Here is a 19,525-nt window from a genome sequence, read left to right as displayed (position 1 = left end):
TGCAAACTTATACATACTAGTTTTTCATATTATGGTTTATATATGTATTTTATATATACACAAAAAGAATTATTTATAGAATATTAAATATTATATTTCGGCAAGCTCAGTTTTTCAATTATAATTAATATATTATTATATATATTTTTGATAATTGCGGATATGTGGAAAGACGCAATATTTAATGTATCGGCAGCTTTTTTCGTTATATAAAGGATTATTGAATAAAGTGACGCATAGATTGATTACTACAGAGAGAATACACAAAATAATAATTTTAATAATACAATAGCTTACATAATTTCATATTTAAGCTTGGATATATTCATTGAAATTCATTGAAAAAAAAAAGATAATTACAAAATGCTTCAACACGATTCTGCAATCGCTTACACTATAGTATTTAAATACATGCAGTCTTATTTGTTTATATTTACGTAACTAGTGATATTTACATATTACATATGAAATTAATTTTCATAAAAATCGGATCAGCATGATAACTAGCATTAAAACGATATATATTATTCAATGCTTCAAAAAACCGATTTCGCCTGTCCTATTCTCCAATTCACTGAACATTTGATCAAGATGCTGAAATAATATGGCATAAATCAAATTCTTTGAGCAAAAAATTATATATTGACTAGTTAGTATATAAATCTTAAGATATAAATTTCTAATTAATAGAAATAATTGATCACCTTTATACTTACATCAGTTGATTTATCTTCATTATCATGTAGTGTTTCTGGTGATGTCTCTGATGGCTTCTCTAGTGGCTTTTTGTAAAACATAGTCCCCTCATCATCACTATTCTCGTCCTCTTCAAAATCGTCCTCATTATCATCAGTGTCATCCGGTTCCTCGTTGTCATTGTCATCGTCAACATTGTTTTCATCATCATCATCATCATCGTCATCATCATCATCATCGTCGTCATCGTCGTCGTAGTCCTCCTCCTCTAATTGCATACACGATTCCATTTCTTCATAATCCTGAGGTTCCTCTTTAATCTCACTAAGCATCATTGTTTCTTTGACAGCATCTGCCTCTGTTGGACATGGTGGTGGAGCTTCCGATGCTGAGGGTATCTGAGGAGGTTGCGACGTCTATACAAGAAAAATATTATTAATATGTCAAGTCGTTTTTTATGACAAATAGTATACGAATTGATGAATTTCACATACTATTTTTACATATATAGTTGCAAAATATATATATATATCATAAAATATAAATATATTACAATTTAATAACATTGATTTCATATATATTACCCAGGGTTGCTGTTGTTGCTCTTGTGCCGTTTTAGCTGATGTAATCGAAGTCGGTACCATGGAGGGATGAGAGTTTGTGTTTTGTTCCTGAACTTGCGGGATCGATTTATTTTGTGCCTTATTAGAACTATCTTGTAATCGTGCTTCAACGCTATTTGCATCTTGATTCGTCAACGATTTATCCGCGTGATTAATCTTATCATCTTTCTTCATTTGATTGGCGCTATTTGCTTCTTCCTTCATTTTCTTAACATTAGGCTTAAAGTCAATGTGATTCTGCTCCTTTTTCACTTGCGCAGCATTATTCGACTCTTCTTTAACTTTCTTAACATTAGGCTTAGGTTCACCAGGAAGACAAGCGTTACCTCGCTGCCGTCTAAATCTAACAATAATACTCCTCGTATCCCACATCAAATCATGCGCTTGTTTATAAGCTGATATCGCTTCATCTACACTATTGTATCTTATAAAAGCATATCTACAACAAAATATAAAAATATCATAAGTATAATATAATCGTACAAAATAATATTGTCATTATTATTAATTATATAGATGAACAATGTATATTTATATATAATATGTATTTATCTTACAAACTAACCGAGTATTTCTCATCTTTTGCGCGTATCCTACATCTACTCGTGCTGTTGGAAATTTGCTTTTCACCTCGTTTACGTTAACAGATTCGGGCAAGTTTCCTATGTATAAAGTATAAGGATCTATCTCTTCGGGCATAGGATTATCCTCGTCTCTTAACGACTTTCTCTCGACTTTCAAATTTCCTACACCAAACTGAATTTTTTCCAAATCTTTTATAGCTTCGTCGATATTCACATTCTCTGCCATTTGGATGAAGCAGTATCTCGGCCCGCTTGGACTTTGAAAATGTATGTTTTGTATACCAGGATGAAATAATCTAACAATGTCTTTATTTAGATCTGGATCGGGAAACTTAATTATCAAGCTTTGCGCATTAATCTTATTTTTCTTGTTATATTCGTTTTCAGTCTTCAAGGCTCTCTCCGCGTCCTCTCTATTCCATGGTCTACTGGGATAACTTTGGGACATTGGTTTCCTTGGTTTACCCTTCTTTACTATTACTTCCTTCTGAAAAGTGGCATTTTATTATTTACCTTCAAAATTTATGCAGTACTTGAAGTATAATAATCAGTACAGTTTTCACATCTCGATCCTCTGTTTCTTCGCTATGCCTGCTGGTCACAATTCCTGGTGGAATGGGAGGTATAGGATGATTAGGTAAAGGTACAGTCATGTGGTTGATTATAGCATCATTCGCTGTCGCGGTATAATTATTTCTCTGCCATTCTAAACCGAGACTGCCCGTCAGTGTCGCGTTTGCAAAGTATGCTGCCTGATCGAATTGACCTTGCGACTGCCCGAATCGCGCCAGCCTTCTATTTTTACGATGAAAATTATTTCTCTGAACATACATATTGCTTCTATTGTGACTAAATCGCTCGCGACGTACATAGTTACCCCTTAAAGGCATTTCCCTTTGAAAAGTATTAGTAATTTCGCGAGGAGTCGGTGGTGGTATAGGGGAGGTTTGCGGCGTTATCCATTGCCATGGGGCATGTGGATGTGTCCATGCTTGAATCGGAGTGACTTGGGAAGGCACTGGTCCAAATACATGAGGCGGAGGTGGAACTCCACTTGGTGGAGGTGGCATAGGTGGCAAGGGTGGTTGTCCAGGTAAAGGTTGAGTGATAGTTGAGGGAGAAGACGACGACGAAGAATAATTGGCATACGAAGAAGCATCGTATCCAAAATTTATAGACTCCTGCTTAACATACGTCTGCTTATCAGTGTCTTTTTCCGATACCTAAAAATTTAAGAAATTCTGAATTAAAACAAAGCAGTATTTGCGAAATTTACAAATAGATATATAAATACATAATCAAGAAGCATTTCCTTAAAACAGTTTGATCGTTTTATACACAATCAAGAAGCATTTCCTTAAAACAGTTTGATCGTTTTATCGCGTGAATGATATCGGAGCAAGTATAAATATATGTCTATGTAAATATCAACATTGACAAGCTAACCTAAAAAATTATCGTTGTAAATTAAAAAAAAAAATCTCAAAGCATTATAGCGGAGAGGACAAACATTACCGAGCATTTCAACGCTTGAGACATCACTGCACGTATACTCGATTCCCTTCGATTCGTCCTTATAAGGTGACAATATTCCTCGAGTTACAATGTAAACACACGAGTGTATAACAACAAACATATATAATACACTCCCGCAAGAAAAAGAGCGACGGAGGCCCAGGCATGCCAACCTCCACGCCACGATTTTTATAAGAAATAAATAAACAAGAACGACCCTGACCGACCCTGACGCGAAATTACGAAGATTATGCAATTGTCATTAAAATACGCGGACCACCATGTACATACACATCCACCCGCATCTATCTCCTTCCCCTGTTTATTTCCCCTCTCTATATAGCTATATATCGATCCGTGACAAAATGCGCGACAACAAGGACTGACGTTAGACACGCGGACGCGGACATAAAATGGTAAACGCTGGACGATGACAGACGATTAAACGTTTCATCCCGCGATCGGAAACGCGTACGAAATAAAAAACAAAAAAAAAAGAAAAAAAATAACATACGTACTCTCTTCATTATCATTCTCTTCATTATCATCTTATCACATTGCGAAGTTTGCGCCGTCCCTCGTTGCGCTGGCTGACCACACGCGACCACGATGACAGGATCTCCGCGACTCCGCGAGGGTGCACGCACCTACGCCTCGCTTGCGCGCGCGATCGATCGTCGGATTCAAATTCCCACTTCTTGATCTTCACGATACACTTGCGTACGCGTTCTCACGTGTACGATCCGCCATTGCCGATCAATAGCTTGAATCTCCATCGCGCGACACTCTCTCGCGAATGCGCACGTGGCGGAGATAAAAAGCGTGAAATATATATCTGCGCTATCTCCTAAAACACGTGTGTTTGTGTATATACATGTATATATATGTATATATATGTATATGTATATATATGTATATGTATATATATATAATCATATATTTTATATATATATACATATATTATTGTTTTATAAGTTATAAACGCGTATTATTTTTAAATTATAAAGTATTATATTAATGTTTATTTGTCTCATTAATTATTGTAATTAAAATATATTTCTATATAAAAATGAAAATTTTTGTATTTGCTATTATAAATTTTAAAAAAATTAACAAAATTCTAATTTAATATAAATGTTTCTAAAAATTAATAATTTTTGATTTAACATTTTTTGTTTATGTAACTTTTAACTTAATTACATTAATAAAAAAATAATTAACTTACCTGTTGCCTTGTTATATATTATAATCAATTATATATATGCGTTTATATATATATATATATATATATTAAAATCATCATTATTCGATTATTTAAAATATTGCGTTTGATAATAATATGATAAAAGCAAAAGATTAAATGTTCGAAAATAAAATTAACATATTTTTTTGTATGCAAAATTAAATTAATCGATCAGAATAATCAGAAATTTTGATTTTTTTGGCCATTAATACTTACATACGATGCGCAAATAATTAAAACGCAATAAACAAATATTAATTGAAAATTCTCTTCCTTCAAGCTTCAAGACTGCGATTAGATGAAAAAATTTAATTATTATTAAATTATTATTTAATTATTATTTTATAACTACACTTTCTGTGCTTTCCTCGAATTTGTTCTCTTTCATTCATTGTAAAATTCGAAATATATTACAAATATCACGCGACGAGCGTCGTCGGATCTGATTGGCCGATACCGTGAGAACTAAGAATTTCCTAAGAACTCCCTAGACGGCAGCCAATCGACGTTTGACAGACTCGCAACACGGTTCTTAAGGCTCGTCCGCATCGCGGAAGGCGATAAAGTGGCACAGCTGTCCTTTTTCTTCCGCCGAAGAGAGTCGAACGTTGAATAAATCAGCAGGAGCGAGAGAGAGAGAATATTGCGAAATATCACAGATGCGCCTGCTGCCAGTTCGCGGCTTCCACAGAGCGTGCGTGCATATAGAAGTGACATGGCTACGAGTATTTCCGAGGAAATCGAGGTATTTATCAACGCGAATACGCAAAGATCACGTTGCGAGGGATCCGAATGATTCGTAAATTCCGTGCGGGAGAACGATTTTCCGATTTTGCGGAGACACGAGCGAACGAGATACTCTCTCTCTTCCGGAGCTTTCCATATCCTTCTCTCCGCGTCCCCCTTCTTCTTTTTTCCATATTAACGAATATTCCTTGCGTGGAAAATGTCCTAGAACCGCGAAAGCTGGAGCGCTTTTCCACGTTCATGAAATTCCTCGGCGATTCATCATTCCAGATATTCTATAAATAATCGCGTAATCTTTGCGAGAAGTTAGGAACGAAAAAGGGACTTGATCGCGAAGAAATGCGCACGGTAATATAAGCGATTGTACAGGTTAACGTACAGGTCATGAGGTCGACAAATCCTCTACGAATTCCCTTGATATAATAATAATATTAGGGCGCGGGCTTTATTGGATAGATAGCGCTAAAATTTTTTTCCTTTGTTTTGATTTCTCCTCTAGGAAATCGATCGCAAGCAAAACACCGAAGTAACAAACACCGGCGAATTTCCACCCGAATACTTAATTAAGCATCCGTTACAAAACACGTGGACCCTATGGTATTACGAGCCCGACAGGAATAAGTCATGGGAAGAAAGTCAGCGAGAGATAACTAGTTTCGATACAGCGGAGGACTTTTGGAGGTGCATCCCTTTTTCTTTTTTTTTTTTACATATAAAATATGTCAGTATACTATATATGTATTTTAAGGAAACATAATTCAGCAAAGACAAATTTCTTTTCATCCGCAGCTTGTACAACCATATAAAGACAGCCTCTGAATTAAGACAGGGCTGCGACTATAGTATGTTTAAGCAAGGAATTCGGCCTATGTGGGAAGACGATCAGAATAAATGTGGTGGACGATGGTTAATAAATCTAGAGAAGAAACAAAGAACCACAGATCTAGACAATTTTTGGTTAGAAATTTTGCTTTGTATGATTGGGGAAGCTTTCAACGAATACTCTGACGATGTATGTGGAGCTGTAGTAAATGTAAGGCCAAAGGGAGACAAACTTGGTATTTGGACATCAAATGCTGATTGCGCAGATAGTGTTATGGAAATTGGGTATATAATTAAGTTGATATTTTTTTATATATCTATTAATTTATGGAATTATCAAGATTTTTTTCAATGTATTATCTTGCATATTATTTTGGTTTCAGTCGCAAACTGAAAGAAAGATTAAGGATTACATCTAAAACGACTATGGGATATCAAGTGCATAAAGATACTATGATCAAAGCTGGCAGTCAAACAAAAAATACATATACACTTTAAAAATATTGCTAAATTTATTATTACCCTTAAGTTGTTCATTGAGATATTAACTTCCAAAATTGCTAGATGAATTATTAATTGTTTCAAGAACTGCTGGATTAAATATTAAATAATATAATTATGTGAGTGGAAATTTTTCTTTGCATTATACTACGTAACATTAAACTTTGTTTTTAAAAGCATGTTATATCATCATTGTAGCCACATAATGACAAAGATTAAGTAAAAATTAATAAATATATGATAAATTTAAATAACTAAAAATTGAAATTGAATTGAAAGTAAAGAAAAATAATATAAACATTTAGTTTATAAAAAGGCACACAATATGTGTAATTTAGATTTAGTTTAAGGAAATATGTGCAGGCTGCTATATTTTTCCATGACTGTATGTGGTCATGATAAAATTATATGCTTAGATGTGATTTACGCAACTTTATCTTTTAGCAAATAAATTCTTGAAGTTTGTAATATTTTTCTGATATATAGTTTATTAATTCTCATTTAGTAGATTTATCTGATTTAGTCATTCTAGTGAAATATCAATCATTTATCTTTTTTTTTCCTTGGACTATTTGAAACAAATTGATATTCAGTAAGGCAAGGATTAAACATTGACTATATATACATTACACAAATTTATGTACATATATATATATATATATATATATATATATATATATATACATTAAACATATCTTCTTTTTTATATACTAAAATAACAAATATTAAAATACTATGTCGATATATATCTGAAAATAGTAAGTTACATACTACTTCAGAGTTAAAATGTCATTAATTTTATAAATATATACATATTTGTATCCTATCTAACATCTTTATAGTTAAATTAAATTCTTTATTTTACACTATTAAAATGTATGTCATGTGTTTATGAAAATATATTAAGTTTACTTAATAAATTGTGTGTAAATTAAGACATAAAGTCAGGAAAAAAAAAGTAAATTCTATGGACAGAGAAATGTATAAAAAATATTTCTGTCATATATTCTTATCTTTCAATACTAATTCTTCTACAAGTTCCTTAAGATCTCTACGTCTTCCTTTTTCTAAAGCACGTATTAAATTTATCGCCCATCGTTCGGTGTCGGATTGCGAAATATAAATTTGCAAAATCTTGAAACAAAAATCATATTTTAATATCATAAATAAAATTTGTTTTTGTTTCAAACATGTTTTATATATACACATATTAATATAAATATATATGTAATCTTACTTCATAACATTGCTCCTTCATATCAAAGGGATATTTCTTTTCTACAACATCAATTTCACATTCTCTGATATTTAAATATCTAGCTACATCTCTCCAGGATCGACCCAGTCTGTCTTTGAGTTGCAATAACACTTTAAAAAGAAAAAATATGTATATATTATACATATATATATTATAGATATATATACATATATATATATTGTAACATGCAAAAAAAAACACAAAAATAAAAAGATCAAAATACCTCTTTGTTGTAGCCATTTTCTTTTATTAATATTTCTTTCTTCCTGCCCAGGACAATGTTGTGTAATTTGATTGAGTGACTCAGCTCTTTCTACTGTTGATAGATATTGAGATAAGTTAGAATTAGATGTGGACTCTGAGATTGTTGATGACAATGAAGCTGTTGAAGAATAAAAATTGTTAATATCGTGTAATTTATTTAAAATAAGTAAAAAATTATAACATCAATATTATCTGATACAATATACTAATATTTTTCAAACAATTCTCAATTTTTTGTTTTGTATTACACTATTCTTCTAACAAATTATTAAGGAATTTTTAAACAAATATTTTGCAACATTATATAATACACTATGATATGATAAAACTATTGTCATGCTATACATTCATCAAGTAATAAAATGAATCATGAGCACATAAATATCATTAAAAAAACGTTCACCTTCATCATTTTGATACATATTATATACATGTAACAGCGGCACAGTCTTCAACCAATTTTCATAATCAATCAGACTATTTTCCAAGCTTGAATCGCCAATAAATCTCTTTGATATGTATCGCAATGGCTCTATTTTGTCATAACTGATAATATTTCGTTTCTCTAGCAGCCTTATTAATATTTGCAGATCTGTCACCTTGCTTAATTTACGTTTCGAATCAATATTGCGCGCGAAATGTAATTTCAGCTTTTCTAAAATATCACTGTCAATAAATGGTTCAGCTATCTTGAAGAACTCTTGACGAAGTAGACGGTATTTCTCGAGCATCATTATGCCATTTAACATGAAGGGCCTCACGACGTGGAAAATTAAACTCATCCAGATTTAAACGGGAATACCCGTATGTGCTTATGCAAGTAAAACCTAGATATATATGTAGATAAACAGGAGATTGTAACCTAAAAGAGCATTTTTAATGAAAAGGATATAATGTAAATGCACTAATGTCATCGAAATACTTACATTAAATATATCTTTTCATTCTGAAAATTTTATAAACATTATATATATATTTATCAATATTACACTGCATATATCACATTTTACAGCTTATTTGATACCTGTTGACAGTTCATTATGCACGTTACCAACGTTAAGCGGGCAGCACACACTCTTGCATAAGCGCATAAACAAGCATATGCATAAGAAATTCGATTGGTTGAATTTTTTATGCACGTTTATAGACCAATCAAGATTCTTATGTTTACGCTTATGCGCCTATGCAAAAGTGTGTGCTCCCCGCTTTAATTCAGAGTTTATTTTTTTTACCTCACATTAGAAGAAAAGAGATAAACTCTGAATTAGTGCAGTCAGTTCAGCTGAAAAGAGCAGAAAAGAGCAGATCTCTATAGTCATTTTTGTTTCGTTCACGAAGAATTAAATGCTTCCCGAATTGAACACGTGTTGAAAAATTTATCATGGATAATAAAAATAAAATACAATATTTAATTGTCGACACGAGTGCCTTTATAAGGAATGCTGCTTTGCAGGTATTTATTGAATAAAATAAATATGTGTATGTGTAAATCTAAATGAATGCAAACATTGTTTATTTTAATTGCGAGGTTATGTATATAAAATATTTTATCGAGACTTATTATTAGTTATAATTAATGTAATTTTATTTAAATTATAATTAGTATTAATTAGTAATTATAATTATTATAATTTTTTTTATTTAAATTATAGTTTCTGTTGAATATATGAAAATATGCCTTTATAGCATTTTTAACAAGATTAACAGAAATATTATTAAAAAAATTAAAAAATATTTTTTTAGGACATTGGAGTCAACATTTTGACAGAACAGGCTGTCGTCGATGAAATTACGAACAAAAGACAATTACGAAGATTGGTTGTATTACCATATGACTTGAAAGTTCAAGAGGCTTTCACAGAAAATATTAAATTTGGTAATTAAAGTTTATTAATGGCATCCATTGTCATGTGTACTGTGTTAAGAATATATACTATATTCAATTATTTTTTCATTTTTGAAAAAATTAATGTTTCACTAATGATATAACAAATTTGATAATGTGCTATATTGTATTATATTTATGCTAGTATACATGGTCACTCTGACATTTACATATTTTTAATATATTTGCAGTGACTGAATTTTCTAAGAAAAGTGGTGATTATACCAGCTTGTCTGCTACAGACATCAAAGTAATTGCTCTCACTTATCAGCTTGAAAAAGAAAAAGTTGGGACAGCACATTTGAAAGATGCTCCAATAATAAGGTCTATTACATCTATGGAAGATAAACCAAGCAATGATCTTAATCTACCAGTTGGTTTTTATATGCCAAAGAAAATAGTAAGATATTTTCTATACGTACATAAATTCATGTACACATATAATGTGACAATTTTCTCTATTATATATTTTTTATTTAGGAAAAAACAGAATTAGATGCAGATAAAGAAGAGACTTCTTTAAATAATGTCGAAGAATCAGATGGAAAAAAAGCAAATTTCACACATATAGAGATTACGGAAAAATCAGCAGTAAATGATATGGAAAAACAAGAACAATTATCTGTTTCATGTGCATCTGATGCATCGTCAGATGAATTAGAATCAGATTATGAAACTGCAACATCAGATATTGAAGGCAAAACAGAAGACTTAACTGAGAAATTTGCTGAATTGAAATGCAATCCAACAGATTTAGAAGTTGGTGAGGGTGAACACACAGTGGATGATATTCTTGCTCCAGTTAACACAACAATATCCGAAGATGAAAACAGTGATGTAAAATCAAATGAAGATGATGATGAGGATGATGATGATGATGATGATGATGATGATGATGATGATGATGATGATGATGATGACAGTGGTTGGATTACACCAGGTAAATCTAAAATTGTAAATCAATTAAATATGATCAGGGTACATTAGCATAAAAATCTCCTATATATTTGTGAATATTAATATTAAAAAATTTTTTTCACAGCAAACATTGGCGACGCAAAAAAGCAAATGGATTCGGGAATTCTCGAGGAAAAAGCTGCTACTGTCGCGTGCTTGACGATGGATTTTGCAATGCAAAATGTACTTATGCAAATGGGACTGAATGTAGTTGCATTAGATGGCAGAGTGATCAAACAGATGCGAACATTCATATTCAGATGTTATGCTTGTTTTAAGACTACTAGTATCATGACAAAGATCTTCTGCCCATATTGTGGTAATAAGACACTGAAGAAAGTAGAAGTTACATTAGATGAGAATGGAAAACAACAAATCCATATAAATTTTCGGAGACCTCTCTCAGCAAAAGGAAAAAAGGTGTGTTGTATTAATTTCTAACTAATTCTTACGATTTGATTACATACAGTAAAAACTAAAATTGATGACTTTTTTTAGTTCCCATTACCAATGCCAAAAGGTGGAAAACATGCAAACAATCCCATTTTGTGCGAGGATCAACCAATGCCAGAGCAACGTCCATCACGATTGGCGCGTACTAAAAACAATCCACTTGATGATGATTATATAGCTGGATATTCTCCATTCGTTACGCGTGATATAAATTCGAAATCGGCTATGTTGGGAATAAGACCGGACGGCGTTGTTAAATATTGGATGAAAAGAAATCCTAATGAATCCAGAAAGAGACGAAAATAAAAATGATTAGTTATTAAATCAATTTTATTACTTTATTTAGATACTCTATTATAAGAGAGAGAGAAAAAAAGAATTTTTTTATTCATTAAATTTCTCTTCTCTCTTTCGCCACATCCAGTTCTCTGTGTATTTGTGTAATTATATAAATTTACTATAATTAATATCAATTCCATATAATTTGTATTAAACAATATATGTATAAATATAAATATGATATATTTAGCAGTTTTTATTTATTTTAACAAATAATACTAAAATTTAAAAAAAAATGCCCCGGGTGAGGATCGAACTCACGACCTTAAGATTATGAGACTTACGCGCTGCCTACTGCGCTACCGAGGCTCTTGTGCTATTTTATACAAGTTTGTGAGTATTAGTAGACTACTAGAAGTAACAAAAGTTAGGTTAAATTTGATCAGGTTGAGTTAGGTAAACCGATTGAAATATCTAAATGCCATGTGTCCAATTTGGAATGTCCAGAATCTACACCTACAGAATTTTCTTTTTACTAAAAGAAAAAGAATCACGTTATCATAATATCATCCTAATATTGTGTTAAACATGTTATGCCCAAAAATATATAATTTAAAACCACCGCGACACTATATATCCATAGATAGGAGAAATTTTACAAAAGCAGACATACCTGCAGTGATTGACACTCATTATTTCAATCATTCGGTAAACTTGTAAATCATCGTTTTATAAGAACTTTATAGAAATTTTTATTTAAATTTTCAATTAAGATTGATAATTTGACTCATGTTTTCTATGTTGTTTAGGTATCTGTGATACTTCCTGACACCGTCACTGTTCCTGACACTTTACGGAACTGTCTGTCAGAGGACACGGATTATTATCGTATAAGTGCGTTGCGTGTCTGCGATCTGATAAATGGAGAATTTATTGAAGCTTTTGTTAAGAAAGGTGAGCACATGTCTGTCATTGATTTTCTCTTTATTACAATTGCGTTTTATAATTACAAATGTAATATTGTTGTGGTATTATGAAAACATGCTTATTTTTGAATGAAGAACTTTTTCTTCTTTTAACATTGAATTAAAAAAATTATTCCTTTAATACTAGATTTACAATTTTACTAATATCTACATTCAAATTTCAGGAGAAGTCAGCCTTCTGACAATAGAAAATAAAATAGATTTGCAAAATTCTATTTGTATAACTCCAACTGGATACTTGTTAATTTCTTTGGTAACTGAAGATTATCAAGCACTTGGTTTAGAAGGAAGAGCATCTTCTTTTGATCATAAGCCTTATACACGTTATGGTAAGAAAAAAATATAGCAAGGAATTAAATCTTAAAATTACATGGCATCATCTATTTTGTAATCTACATACATTTTATGTACATGTTTTATATGTTTGAACATTTTTTCTCGGTAAAAATACATATGCATTATCAGTGGTAAAAATTAATCTGAAAGATGAACATTTTGTTCCTGGTAAGAAGAACTACGAAAGAACTCGAATAGCATTAGAACAACGACTCAAACAGAGTTTTGAAGTTATAGTATCATGGGATCCACCAAGTACATATATTTTTGTCTTTCCTCTTATAATATGTAATATTAACAATATTATAATATTCATACATGTATCTTCTTTTCTAACTGTACTATTTAAATATTTCAGGAACTGAGCTGTGCCCATCATCGATAGCAAAATGGTTCCACATACGTAGTTATGATGTTTATCTCTGTCATGAAACATTTTTTCAAAAGACTAAATATTCATTAACAATACCCACTCTTCAAGAAGAATGTAATTTGGATAAATTTTTTGAATGGCTTGGAATCTTTAGCATCGGTGGTGATCTGTATGTTAATTTGTATTTTAAAATAATAAATCTTTATACAATGTTAAAGAAATATAATAATGAAAGCTACCATATTTTTAGCTCTAATGGAGAAATGGATAACTATGTAAATGCATATGAGTGTCCTTCACCTTCGATAGAAATTGGACAAGTGCAGCATTTACAATGGACTGGATTTTTTACAAGAAAAAAGATGCATGAGATGTATATTGCACTGAAAGAATATACGTTATCACGAAAGACTTTACCATGGGTTAGTTTAGATGTACAAGGATTTGCAGACAGTCCTACCAGTTGGGATTTGAAAGAACATGCGTTTTTCACTGATGGAGACAATAGTTATACTATCATATTTCGACCTTCAGGTGAATCCATTATACGAAAAAGTCTCAGCTCTAATAATAAACCCAGAATGTGTCAATAAAGTTTAAATGTTAAGTTTAAGAATAATTTGTATTTGATAATTTAAATAAAAGAAGAGAGACTATTGTGTGGATTAAAAGGAGATAATTTTTTTTAATAAGTTGCTAAGTGACAAACGTCGAAATTCGTATCTTAATTTATTTTATCACGAAGAAGATAGAATTGATAGCTACAAGTCATGCATTTTTATTAATGTATAATAAAATGCTATTTTATATATTAATAAATACGATAAATTAATAACACAAACAGACAAGAGGTGTAATGAAAAATGAGAAAAAACAAACATAATCAGTATTTATCTGATTATTTTATATTAAATTTATTGCACAATTTGTCACACACATATGTATATATATATATAATGAATAAATAAAATGTCTTCAAATAATTCCTTTATTTTACTTTAAAACACACACACGATTCAATATTTTCATACACCACTTGTCTTCATATTAACAATATATAAATTCTACATGAGATTAAAATGATTGTAAATGCTAATTTTACATTTAACCACATATATTATACTATCCTGACTGTTTAAGATCCTATCACAAGATAAAAGAGATCCGAATATATAGACTTAACATACTATTAATTATTTTGCAAAACAATAGTATACTATGCATCAATATAAAGCTCGTTTCGACGCTTATAAATAAATCAATATATAAAAAATAAAAGATACTAAAATATTTGACTGTGAGATCAAAGCAGTCTATCATGTACAATATAATTAAATCTTTGGTTCAAGCAGGCATGTTTATGTAAATAGTAAACATTTCTTTTTTTTTGTGTGTCTTTACATCAAACATATGTGATGTTCAGATAATGTAAAATGCCCTAAGTATCTTTGAAAAGTTAAGTCACATATCTACATATCAGAACATTGAGATTAATGTTTATATTAATACGTGGGAACTATCTGTATCATTGAATTTTACTCTAGAATTGTAATATAAATCCTCTATACCTGAACCAATGGACATGCGAGATTTAGAACGCGCCACGAGTTCACCAATGTCATCGAGATCTCGATACCTATAATGTATTTAATTAATTTTCTTGCAATATTCAAGACTCATTTAGAGATATCACATATATTCGCATAATACGACACATACCTACTGACAGGCCGACTAGGATTTTCAGACGATTCCGATGAATTTTTCATAATTGAAAATCCATCATCCATATTAAATAATGCTGCATTACCTATATAAACACGACAATCTATTGTAAAAATATATAAATATTGATATAATTTCGTGAAAAGAAAGAAAATAAATAGCTATTACCAGAAGGGAATAGTATAGTATGTTTTAATAGGTCACCACTAATAAACGGAGATAGACTATCGTCGTCATCCGGTAACAAATGATTGGTCGAATCTGATCCTATAGATTCAACCATTTCCAACCATTGCTGATTGTGCGACCGAAACTTTTCCACTTTTATGCGTGCCGCCCAATTCTTATCGCACATCTAGAATTAAAAAGTTGACACTATAGTACAAAATGCAAACAATAAATAATTTATGAAATGTTATTTAAGATGCTGTTTATAAGTTTATAAAAATAAATTTATAAAAGGAAAGAAAATTGCATTAAAGATATTTCTCTTTAAGTTACTTACAGCAATGATATCTAAACACGTATCACAGACTTTTCTGATTGCAGGATTTTTATCATGCATTAAGTCGATCAAATATCCAGGGGCTTCTACAAATGCAATCACAATCTTTTACATTTATACAGACTATTTAAAAATATTAACAAGATACTGTTTTACTCGTTAGGTCTTTACAAGGCTCATTAATGAAGGAAATTGATTATTACCATTACCAGTCTCGCGAATCAAATAATCTCGCGTTGAATCGTGTTTTGCAATTTGATAAAAAACGTAAATTATTTGCAAAACCATTTCATCGTCTTCTTGCTTAGCTGTAATATTATATGACAAAGATATAATGCCTTTCTTTTTTTAATAAATATTTGTTAAATATAATAAATTTTTATTGAAATCATATATATCTTTTTGTAAATTCATATATTTTTTTTACATGTATCCACTTGAATACATACCTTTTAAAAGCTCGATAAGAGAGAGAAGTATATCAGCCTTACACAATAAACGAGCACAATCTTCATCACAAGCTGCAGTACCCAAAAATATAACAACCTCAAGGACTAAATCATCTTGTGTCTTACCTGCAAATGTAAAAAAATAAGTTAAAATATGTTTCAATATATTTCAATTCTATTTTGGTATCAAGCATGAAAAAATCTAATGAGATGATCCGAAAAAAAGAAGTCATACCTGGAACCAAATTATTGCGTATCCATGGTATAAGATTACAACGTTGAATGACTTGAGAATAATCCAAATCAGGTAATTCTAAGTTACCTAATACACCAATTACTTCTAATACAAAATCTTGAGAATCAGACTGAGTCAAAGCCATAGCAAAATCACCCACAAATTCCTAATTAGATGTGAATAAATATCGCATTAAAACGTGATATTATATTGCTGTATTATATAATCTTAATGTTAAAGCTTCGACTCACGACAAAATTTTCTTTCGTTGAATCGTGTTGAGAAATATTTCTAATCATCTTCATTACATGAGAATCTTGATTTCTGAATGCAATTTTTATCAGACCTTGCAAACGGTTATTTTCCACCATCAGTTGCGCATTCTTATTGTTAATAGCTAAATTTATACCAAGTGCTATTATTTCAGATCTTATGTGCTCGTCGTCGCAATTCAATATCATATTTGTTATCTAAACAAACGATATATATCATATATATGTTATATATGAAATGATAGGGAAACTTTTGAAAAGTTTCCTAAATTTAGACATATAAAAATTTTATAAATTGCATATATACCATTGGAATGCAATCTGTATTTGTAAACATTGGTTTTACTTTGTCATCCATACTGGCATGATAAAGCAGTCCCAGAATTGTACTCTTACTTTTTATATCAGCTGTAAACATAACAATATATGTAAAAGTTTTAACAATTATTTTCGAATTTTTATAAACAATTCCTACCTTGACTAAGTAATTTGATCCATTTTGGTAACATACCAACTCTAATCATTCTTGCTCTCAATTTAATGTCAAAAGAAAGATTAAATAATAGTTTTAAAGTACTTAATACAAGATCAGTGTTATTATTTTGTAAAAGCCTTGGTAATTTGTCTATAATATTTTCTTCTGCCTGCAAATATATATTAATATGTATAGTTATATGTTATTTACATATTATCTCTCAATATTATATTTATAAGAAATATTTAATGTTACCATAAGATCTTTGTTTTCGCGAAAGATAGATAATTTCTTCAAAAATGTAACAACCAATATCAGCAAATCAGTATTAGTTCTGTCCAATGTTTTAATCAACATTCCAATAACATTCTTTTTACGCATCTTTCTTTCAACTTCCATAGCATTCTCAGCAATATTTAAAAGTAGATAAAATGCAACTCGCAGCAGTTGTTCTTGTTTCTTAGTTAAACTCTTAAATTTTTTGCGACTTTTTTCAAGTTCTTCTTTTAACTTTTTAATGTCACTCTCAGATACAGTTATGGATACATCCATAGATCGTCTTTTAACTTCATAATCTAATGGACCCTCCATATTCCAAATATCGTCGATGATTCTAATCTTCCTATCACAATTGTCATTATTTCCCATTGGAAAAAATGTTAAACCAGTAGTGTTTTCGAACTGCTTCCGACGTTTTTCCATATCCTCCTTCCACTGATCATAGCGACGTAATTCAAAGTCAATTATATCCATACAAAGAGAACCAATCTACAAAAAAAAAGAAATGCAAGTTTTACAATTAAGTAATTAAGATATTAGATTTTCTAATATATTTCAAGTATATTCTTACTCTGTATTCAAGCACAATATTATGAAATTGGCTGTATGTTGAAAAGCAAAAGAAAATATAAATGATATTTGTAGACAGTTCTATACTGCGCCGCCAATCTTCTCTTAGAACTCGAGCTAATGCACTTAATAATGATTCTATAAGAAGGAAAAAAAACATCCTATTACAATAATTGTCACAATTAATGAAATATTTTTCATGACAATATATACTATTAATCACAATTTTGCATATTATGGCTATAATTATTTATAAAATTATATATAAAAAAAATATAGAATGTATATACAATGTATATTTTATTGTACCATTTTTTGTCAATTCCAAGAGATTATCAGGAACCCTTGCTAATTGTAAAATTAATGATGAACCTTTAATCTTGCCTGGTATTTCCTCATATAATAATTCAATATAACTGTCAACATTACTAATAACTGCACGTTCAATTTCACTATTTTCTGTAATCATTGAATTTGATGATGCTGGCCTTGGTGGATGAGAATTATTGTCACAACCTATAGAAGTTTTAAAATTCAAATAAATTTTTATAATATTATATAAGCATAAAAAATATGGTATATTACTTGTGATGGTATCGTTGGTCCGACGATTTTGTAAATAATAAATTAATTGTTCAACCTCGCGTAGTTTAGATTCGTGAATCAATGAACACTTTTCCATCACTTCTTTGGCCAAGAGGGAGACATTTGTGTCTGCATTTAAGCTTTTTAGTCTGATTATCTTTTGGCATTCCTATACATGAAAATGATACTACAATGGCTTATATCCTATATAATACATTACAATTATTTTCTTCTTTTTATATAAAGGAGAATCATACTTTGCGATCACCAAGCATGGGATCTCCTAATTCCCCTAATATCAGTGCCTCAACATCATAATTTACTACCAAAGCTTTTTCCGTTGGATGGACATCTAATGTTCCAGATCTTACTTTTCTAAATACAAATATAAGAGATATATAAATATACTACATTTACATTTTTGTATTCATAAAACACAAGAGATGTCTACGAAACTCATATACTAATTATTTTAAACATATCACAACATATACGCAAAATCATATGACGTTTGACAGATGACCGACATTGTTTGACAGATGCAAAAACCGGTGATCCCTCACCTTTTTAGAAATTTAGCTTCGTCCATTTTTATTGTTACACGCTTGCTATCTTATCGGATTCTTCGAAGTGGAATATATTGTTTATATATTTATACACGAATTCTCCCTTGTCAATTTATCTGCAATTATTTCATCTCCATGGAGAAAAACCCATTTGATATATACATATATCGGAGCAGAACTATATAGACTAGGACTAGATAGAACGTAGATATGTTTCTGCGTGAAATTGGCAAATACCTCAAGCTCCGTTTACATGATTTTTGACAAAAAAATACGACAATAGTTAGAAAAAAATCCCTAGAAAGTAGCTTCTTCTATTGGTTGTCCGATACAACAAACTGG

At 30.6% G+C, this 19,525-nt stretch overlaps 6 protein-coding genes and 1 non-coding gene across 16 annotated transcripts; 3 read left to right on the top strand and 4 right to left on the bottom strand.

Moving 5' to 3' along the window:
- Window positions 1–260: 260 nt before the first annotated feature.
- Window positions 261–4,192, bottom strand: Pof (RNA binding domain-containing protein painting of fourth). 4 transcript variants are annotated; one of them, XM_029314766.2, is made up of 6 exons: window positions 3,937–4,192; window positions 2,458–3,126; window positions 1,885–2,387; window positions 1,281–1,758; window positions 717–1,112; window positions 261–594 (listed from the first exon to the last, which is right to left on the bottom strand). In XM_029314766.2, the coding sequence occupies exons 1-6, from the start codon at window positions 3,964–3,966 to the stop codon at window positions 529–531; spliced, it is 2,142 nt and encodes a 713-aa protein (XP_029170599.2). In that variant the 5' UTR covers window positions 3,967–4,192; the 3' UTR covers window positions 261–528. The 4 variants fall into 4 exon arrangements, with proteins under 4 accessions (XP_029170599.2, XP_029170598.2, XP_029170600.2 ...); XM_029314765.2 differs by having other exon boundaries at window positions 1,885–2,390; window positions 3,937–4,191; XM_029314767.2 differs by lacking the exon at window positions 3,937–4,192 and adding an exon at window positions 3,419–3,496 and having other exon boundaries at window positions 1,885–2,390.
- Window positions 4,193–5,295: 1,103 nt separating this feature from the next.
- Window positions 5,296–7,201, top strand: eIF4E4 (eukaryotic translation initiation factor 4E4). 2 transcript variants are annotated; one of them, XM_029315042.2, is made up of 4 exons: window positions 5,296–5,406; window positions 5,908–6,089; window positions 6,198–6,515; window positions 6,614–7,201. In XM_029315042.2, exons 1-4 carry the CDS (start codon window positions 5,377–5,379, stop codon window positions 6,726–6,728), a joined length of 645 nt encoding a protein of 214 aa, XP_029170875.1. In that variant the 5' UTR covers window positions 5,296–5,376; the 3' UTR covers window positions 6,729–7,201. The 2 variants fall into 2 exon arrangements, with proteins under 2 accessions (XP_029170875.1, XP_029170876.1); XM_029315043.2 differs by lacking the exon at window positions 5,296–5,406 and adding an exon at window positions 5,458–5,756.
- A 510-nt stretch (window positions 7,202–7,711) lies between these two features.
- Window positions 7,712–9,486, bottom strand: Fadd (fas-associated death domain protein). 3 transcript variants are annotated; one of them, XM_085480892.1, is made up of 6 exons: window positions 9,278–9,478; window positions 9,180–9,199; window positions 8,657–9,115; window positions 8,213–8,371; window positions 7,969–8,099; window positions 7,712–7,865 (listed from the first exon to the last, which is right to left on the bottom strand). In XM_085480892.1, the coding sequence occupies exons 3-6, from the start codon at window positions 9,033–9,035 to the stop codon at window positions 7,731–7,733; spliced, it is 804 nt and encodes a 267-aa protein (XP_085337018.1). In that variant the 5' UTR covers window positions 9,036–9,115; window positions 9,180–9,199; window positions 9,278–9,478; the 3' UTR covers window positions 7,712–7,730. The 3 variants fall into 3 exon arrangements, with proteins under 3 accessions (XP_085337018.1, XP_085337019.1, XP_029170874.2); XM_085480893.1 differs by having other exon boundaries at window positions 8,213–8,305; window positions 9,180–9,486; XM_029315041.2 differs by having other exon boundaries at window positions 9,180–9,478.
- Window positions 9,430–11,872, top strand: LOC114940252 (RNA-binding protein NOB1). Its single transcript, XM_085480882.1, has 6 exons — window positions 9,430–9,706; window positions 9,997–10,129; window positions 10,330–10,538; window positions 10,619–11,078; window positions 11,181–11,515; window positions 11,594–11,872. Exons 1-6 carry the CDS (start codon window positions 9,635–9,637, stop codon window positions 11,852–11,854), a joined length of 1,470 nt encoding a protein of 489 aa, XP_085337008.1. The 5' UTR covers window positions 9,430–9,634; the 3' UTR covers window positions 11,855–11,872.
- A 251-nt stretch (window positions 11,873–12,123) lies between these two features.
- TRNAM-CAU (transfer RNA methionine (anticodon CAU)) lies at window positions 12,124–12,196 on the bottom strand. The gene has a single exon. It is a non-coding gene; the product is annotated as a tRNA-Met (tRNA).
- Window positions 12,197–12,277: 81 nt separating this feature from the next.
- LOC114940285 (ribonuclease P protein subunit p40) lies at window positions 12,278–14,505 on the top strand. The gene is made up of 6 exons (XM_029314873.2): window positions 12,278–12,535; window positions 12,637–12,781; window positions 12,978–13,142; window positions 13,279–13,404; window positions 13,508–13,691; window positions 13,773–14,505. Exons 1-6 carry the CDS (start codon window positions 12,416–12,418, stop codon window positions 14,113–14,115), a joined length of 1,083 nt encoding a protein of 360 aa, XP_029170706.2. The 5' UTR covers window positions 12,278–12,415; the 3' UTR covers window positions 14,116–14,505.
- Kap3 (kinesin associated protein 3) lies at window positions 13,167–19,371 on the bottom strand. Of its 4 annotated transcripts, XM_085480870.1 has the most exons (17): window positions 19,181–19,371; window positions 18,875–18,992; window positions 18,618–18,786; window positions 18,342–18,548; window positions 18,034–18,170; window positions 17,439–17,951; window positions 17,184–17,352; window positions 17,016–17,116; window positions 16,688–16,906; window positions 16,437–16,602; window positions 16,202–16,327; window positions 15,956–16,060; window positions 15,753–15,838; window positions 15,416–15,602; window positions 15,242–15,332; window positions 15,091–15,158; window positions 13,167–13,571 (listed from the first exon to the last, which is right to left on the bottom strand). In XM_085480870.1, exons 1-17 carry the CDS (start codon window positions 19,204–19,206, stop codon window positions 13,525–13,527), a joined length of 2,535 nt encoding a protein of 844 aa, XP_085336996.1. In that variant the 5' UTR covers window positions 19,207–19,371; the 3' UTR covers window positions 13,167–13,524. The 4 variants fall into 4 exon arrangements, with proteins under 4 accessions (XP_085336996.1, XP_085336995.1, XP_085336994.1 ...); XM_085480869.1 differs by having other exon boundaries at window positions 13,167–15,158; XM_085480868.1 differs by having other exon boundaries at window positions 13,167–15,158; window positions 18,342–18,786.
- Window positions 19,372–19,525: the final 154 nt, after the last annotated feature.

This window comes from Nylanderia fulva, unplaced genomic scaffold, assembly GCF_048542155.1.
Source record: "Nylanderia fulva isolate GAGA-0341 unplaced genomic scaffold, ASM4854215v1 Scaffold16, whole genome shotgun sequence".
NCBI classification, from domain to species: Eukaryota; Metazoa; Arthropoda; class Insecta; order Hymenoptera; family Formicidae; genus Nylanderia; species Nylanderia fulva.
This window is presented reverse-complemented; position numbering and strand designations above follow the sequence as displayed.

What these genes read in the sequence shown, in the direction of transcription:
- Pof (XM_029314765.2), bottom strand. Translation starts at nt 3,966, where the DNA reads ATGATAATGAAGAGAATGATAATGAAGAGA. An exon ending in CAAAAGATGAGAAATACTCG is followed by an intron (nt 1,759 to 1,884) that starts GTTAGTTTGTAA and finishes ATTTTGTTGTAG; the next exon opens with ATATGCTTTTATAAGATACA. An exon ending in AGCAACAACAGCAACCCTGG is followed by an intron (nt 1,113 to 1,280) that starts GTAATATATATG and finishes TTTCTTGTATAG; the next exon opens with ACGTCGCAACCTCCTCAGAT.
- eIF4E4 (XM_029315042.2), top strand. Translation starts at nt 5,377, where the DNA reads ATGGCTACGAGTATTTCCGAGGAAATCGAG. An exon ending in ACAGCGGAGGACTTTTGGAG is followed by an intron (nt 6,090 to 6,197) that starts GTGCATCCCTTT and finishes TTTCATCCGCAG; the next exon opens with CTTGTACAACCATATAAAGA. An exon ending in GATAGTGTTATGGAAATTGG is followed by an intron (nt 6,516 to 6,613) that starts GTATATAATTAA and finishes TTTTGGTTTCAG; the next exon opens with TCGCAAACTGAAAGAAAGAT.
- Fadd (XM_029315041.2), bottom strand. Translation starts at nt 9,035, where the DNA reads ATGAGTTTAATTTTCCACGTCGTGAGGCCCTTCATGTTAAATGGCATA. An exon ending in AAAATGGCTACAACAAAGAG is followed by an intron (nt 8,100 to 8,212) that starts GTATTTTGATCT and finishes TTCTTTTTAAAG; the next exon opens with TGTTATTGCAACTCAAAGAC. An exon ending in TGAAGGAGCAATGTTATGAA is followed by an intron (nt 7,866 to 7,968) that starts GTAAGATTACAT and finishes TTTTGTTTCAAG; the next exon opens with ATTTTGCAAATTTATATTTC.
- LOC114940252 (XM_085480882.1), top strand. Translation starts at nt 9,635, where the DNA reads ATGGATAATAAAAATAAAATACAATATTTAATTGTCGACACGAGTGCC. An exon ending in TAAGGAATGCTGCTTTGCAG is followed by an intron (nt 9,707 to 9,996) that starts GTATTTATTGAA and finishes ATATTTTTTTAG; the next exon opens with GACATTGGAGTCAACATTTT. An exon ending in CAGTGGTTGGATTACACCAG is followed by an intron (nt 11,079 to 11,180) that starts GTAAATCTAAAA and finishes TTTTTTTCACAG; the next exon opens with CAAACATTGGCGACGCAAAA.
- LOC114940285 (XM_029314873.2), top strand. Translation starts at nt 12,416, where the DNA reads ATGTTATGCCCAAAAATATATAATTTAAAACCACCGCGACACTATATA. An exon ending in TAAGCCTTATACACGTTATG is followed by an intron (nt 13,143 to 13,278) that starts GTAAGAAAAAAA and finishes ATGCATTATCAG; the next exon opens with TGGTAAAAATTAATCTGAAA. An exon ending in AGTATCATGGGATCCACCAA is followed by an intron (nt 13,405 to 13,507) that starts GTACATATATTT and finishes TAAATATTTCAG; the next exon opens with GAACTGAGCTGTGCCCATCA.
- Kap3 (XM_085480868.1), bottom strand. Translation starts at nt 19,206, where the DNA reads ATGGACGAAGCTAAATTTCTAAAAAG. An exon ending in ATACAGATTGCATTCCAATG is followed by an intron (nt 16,907 to 17,015) that starts GTATATATGCAA and finishes TCGTTTGTTTAG; the next exon opens with ATAACAAATATGATATTGAA. An exon ending in CAACGAAAGAAAATTTTGTC is followed by an intron (nt 16,603 to 16,687) that starts GTGAGTCGAAGC and finishes ACATCTAATTAG; the next exon opens with GAATTTGTGGGTGATTTTGC.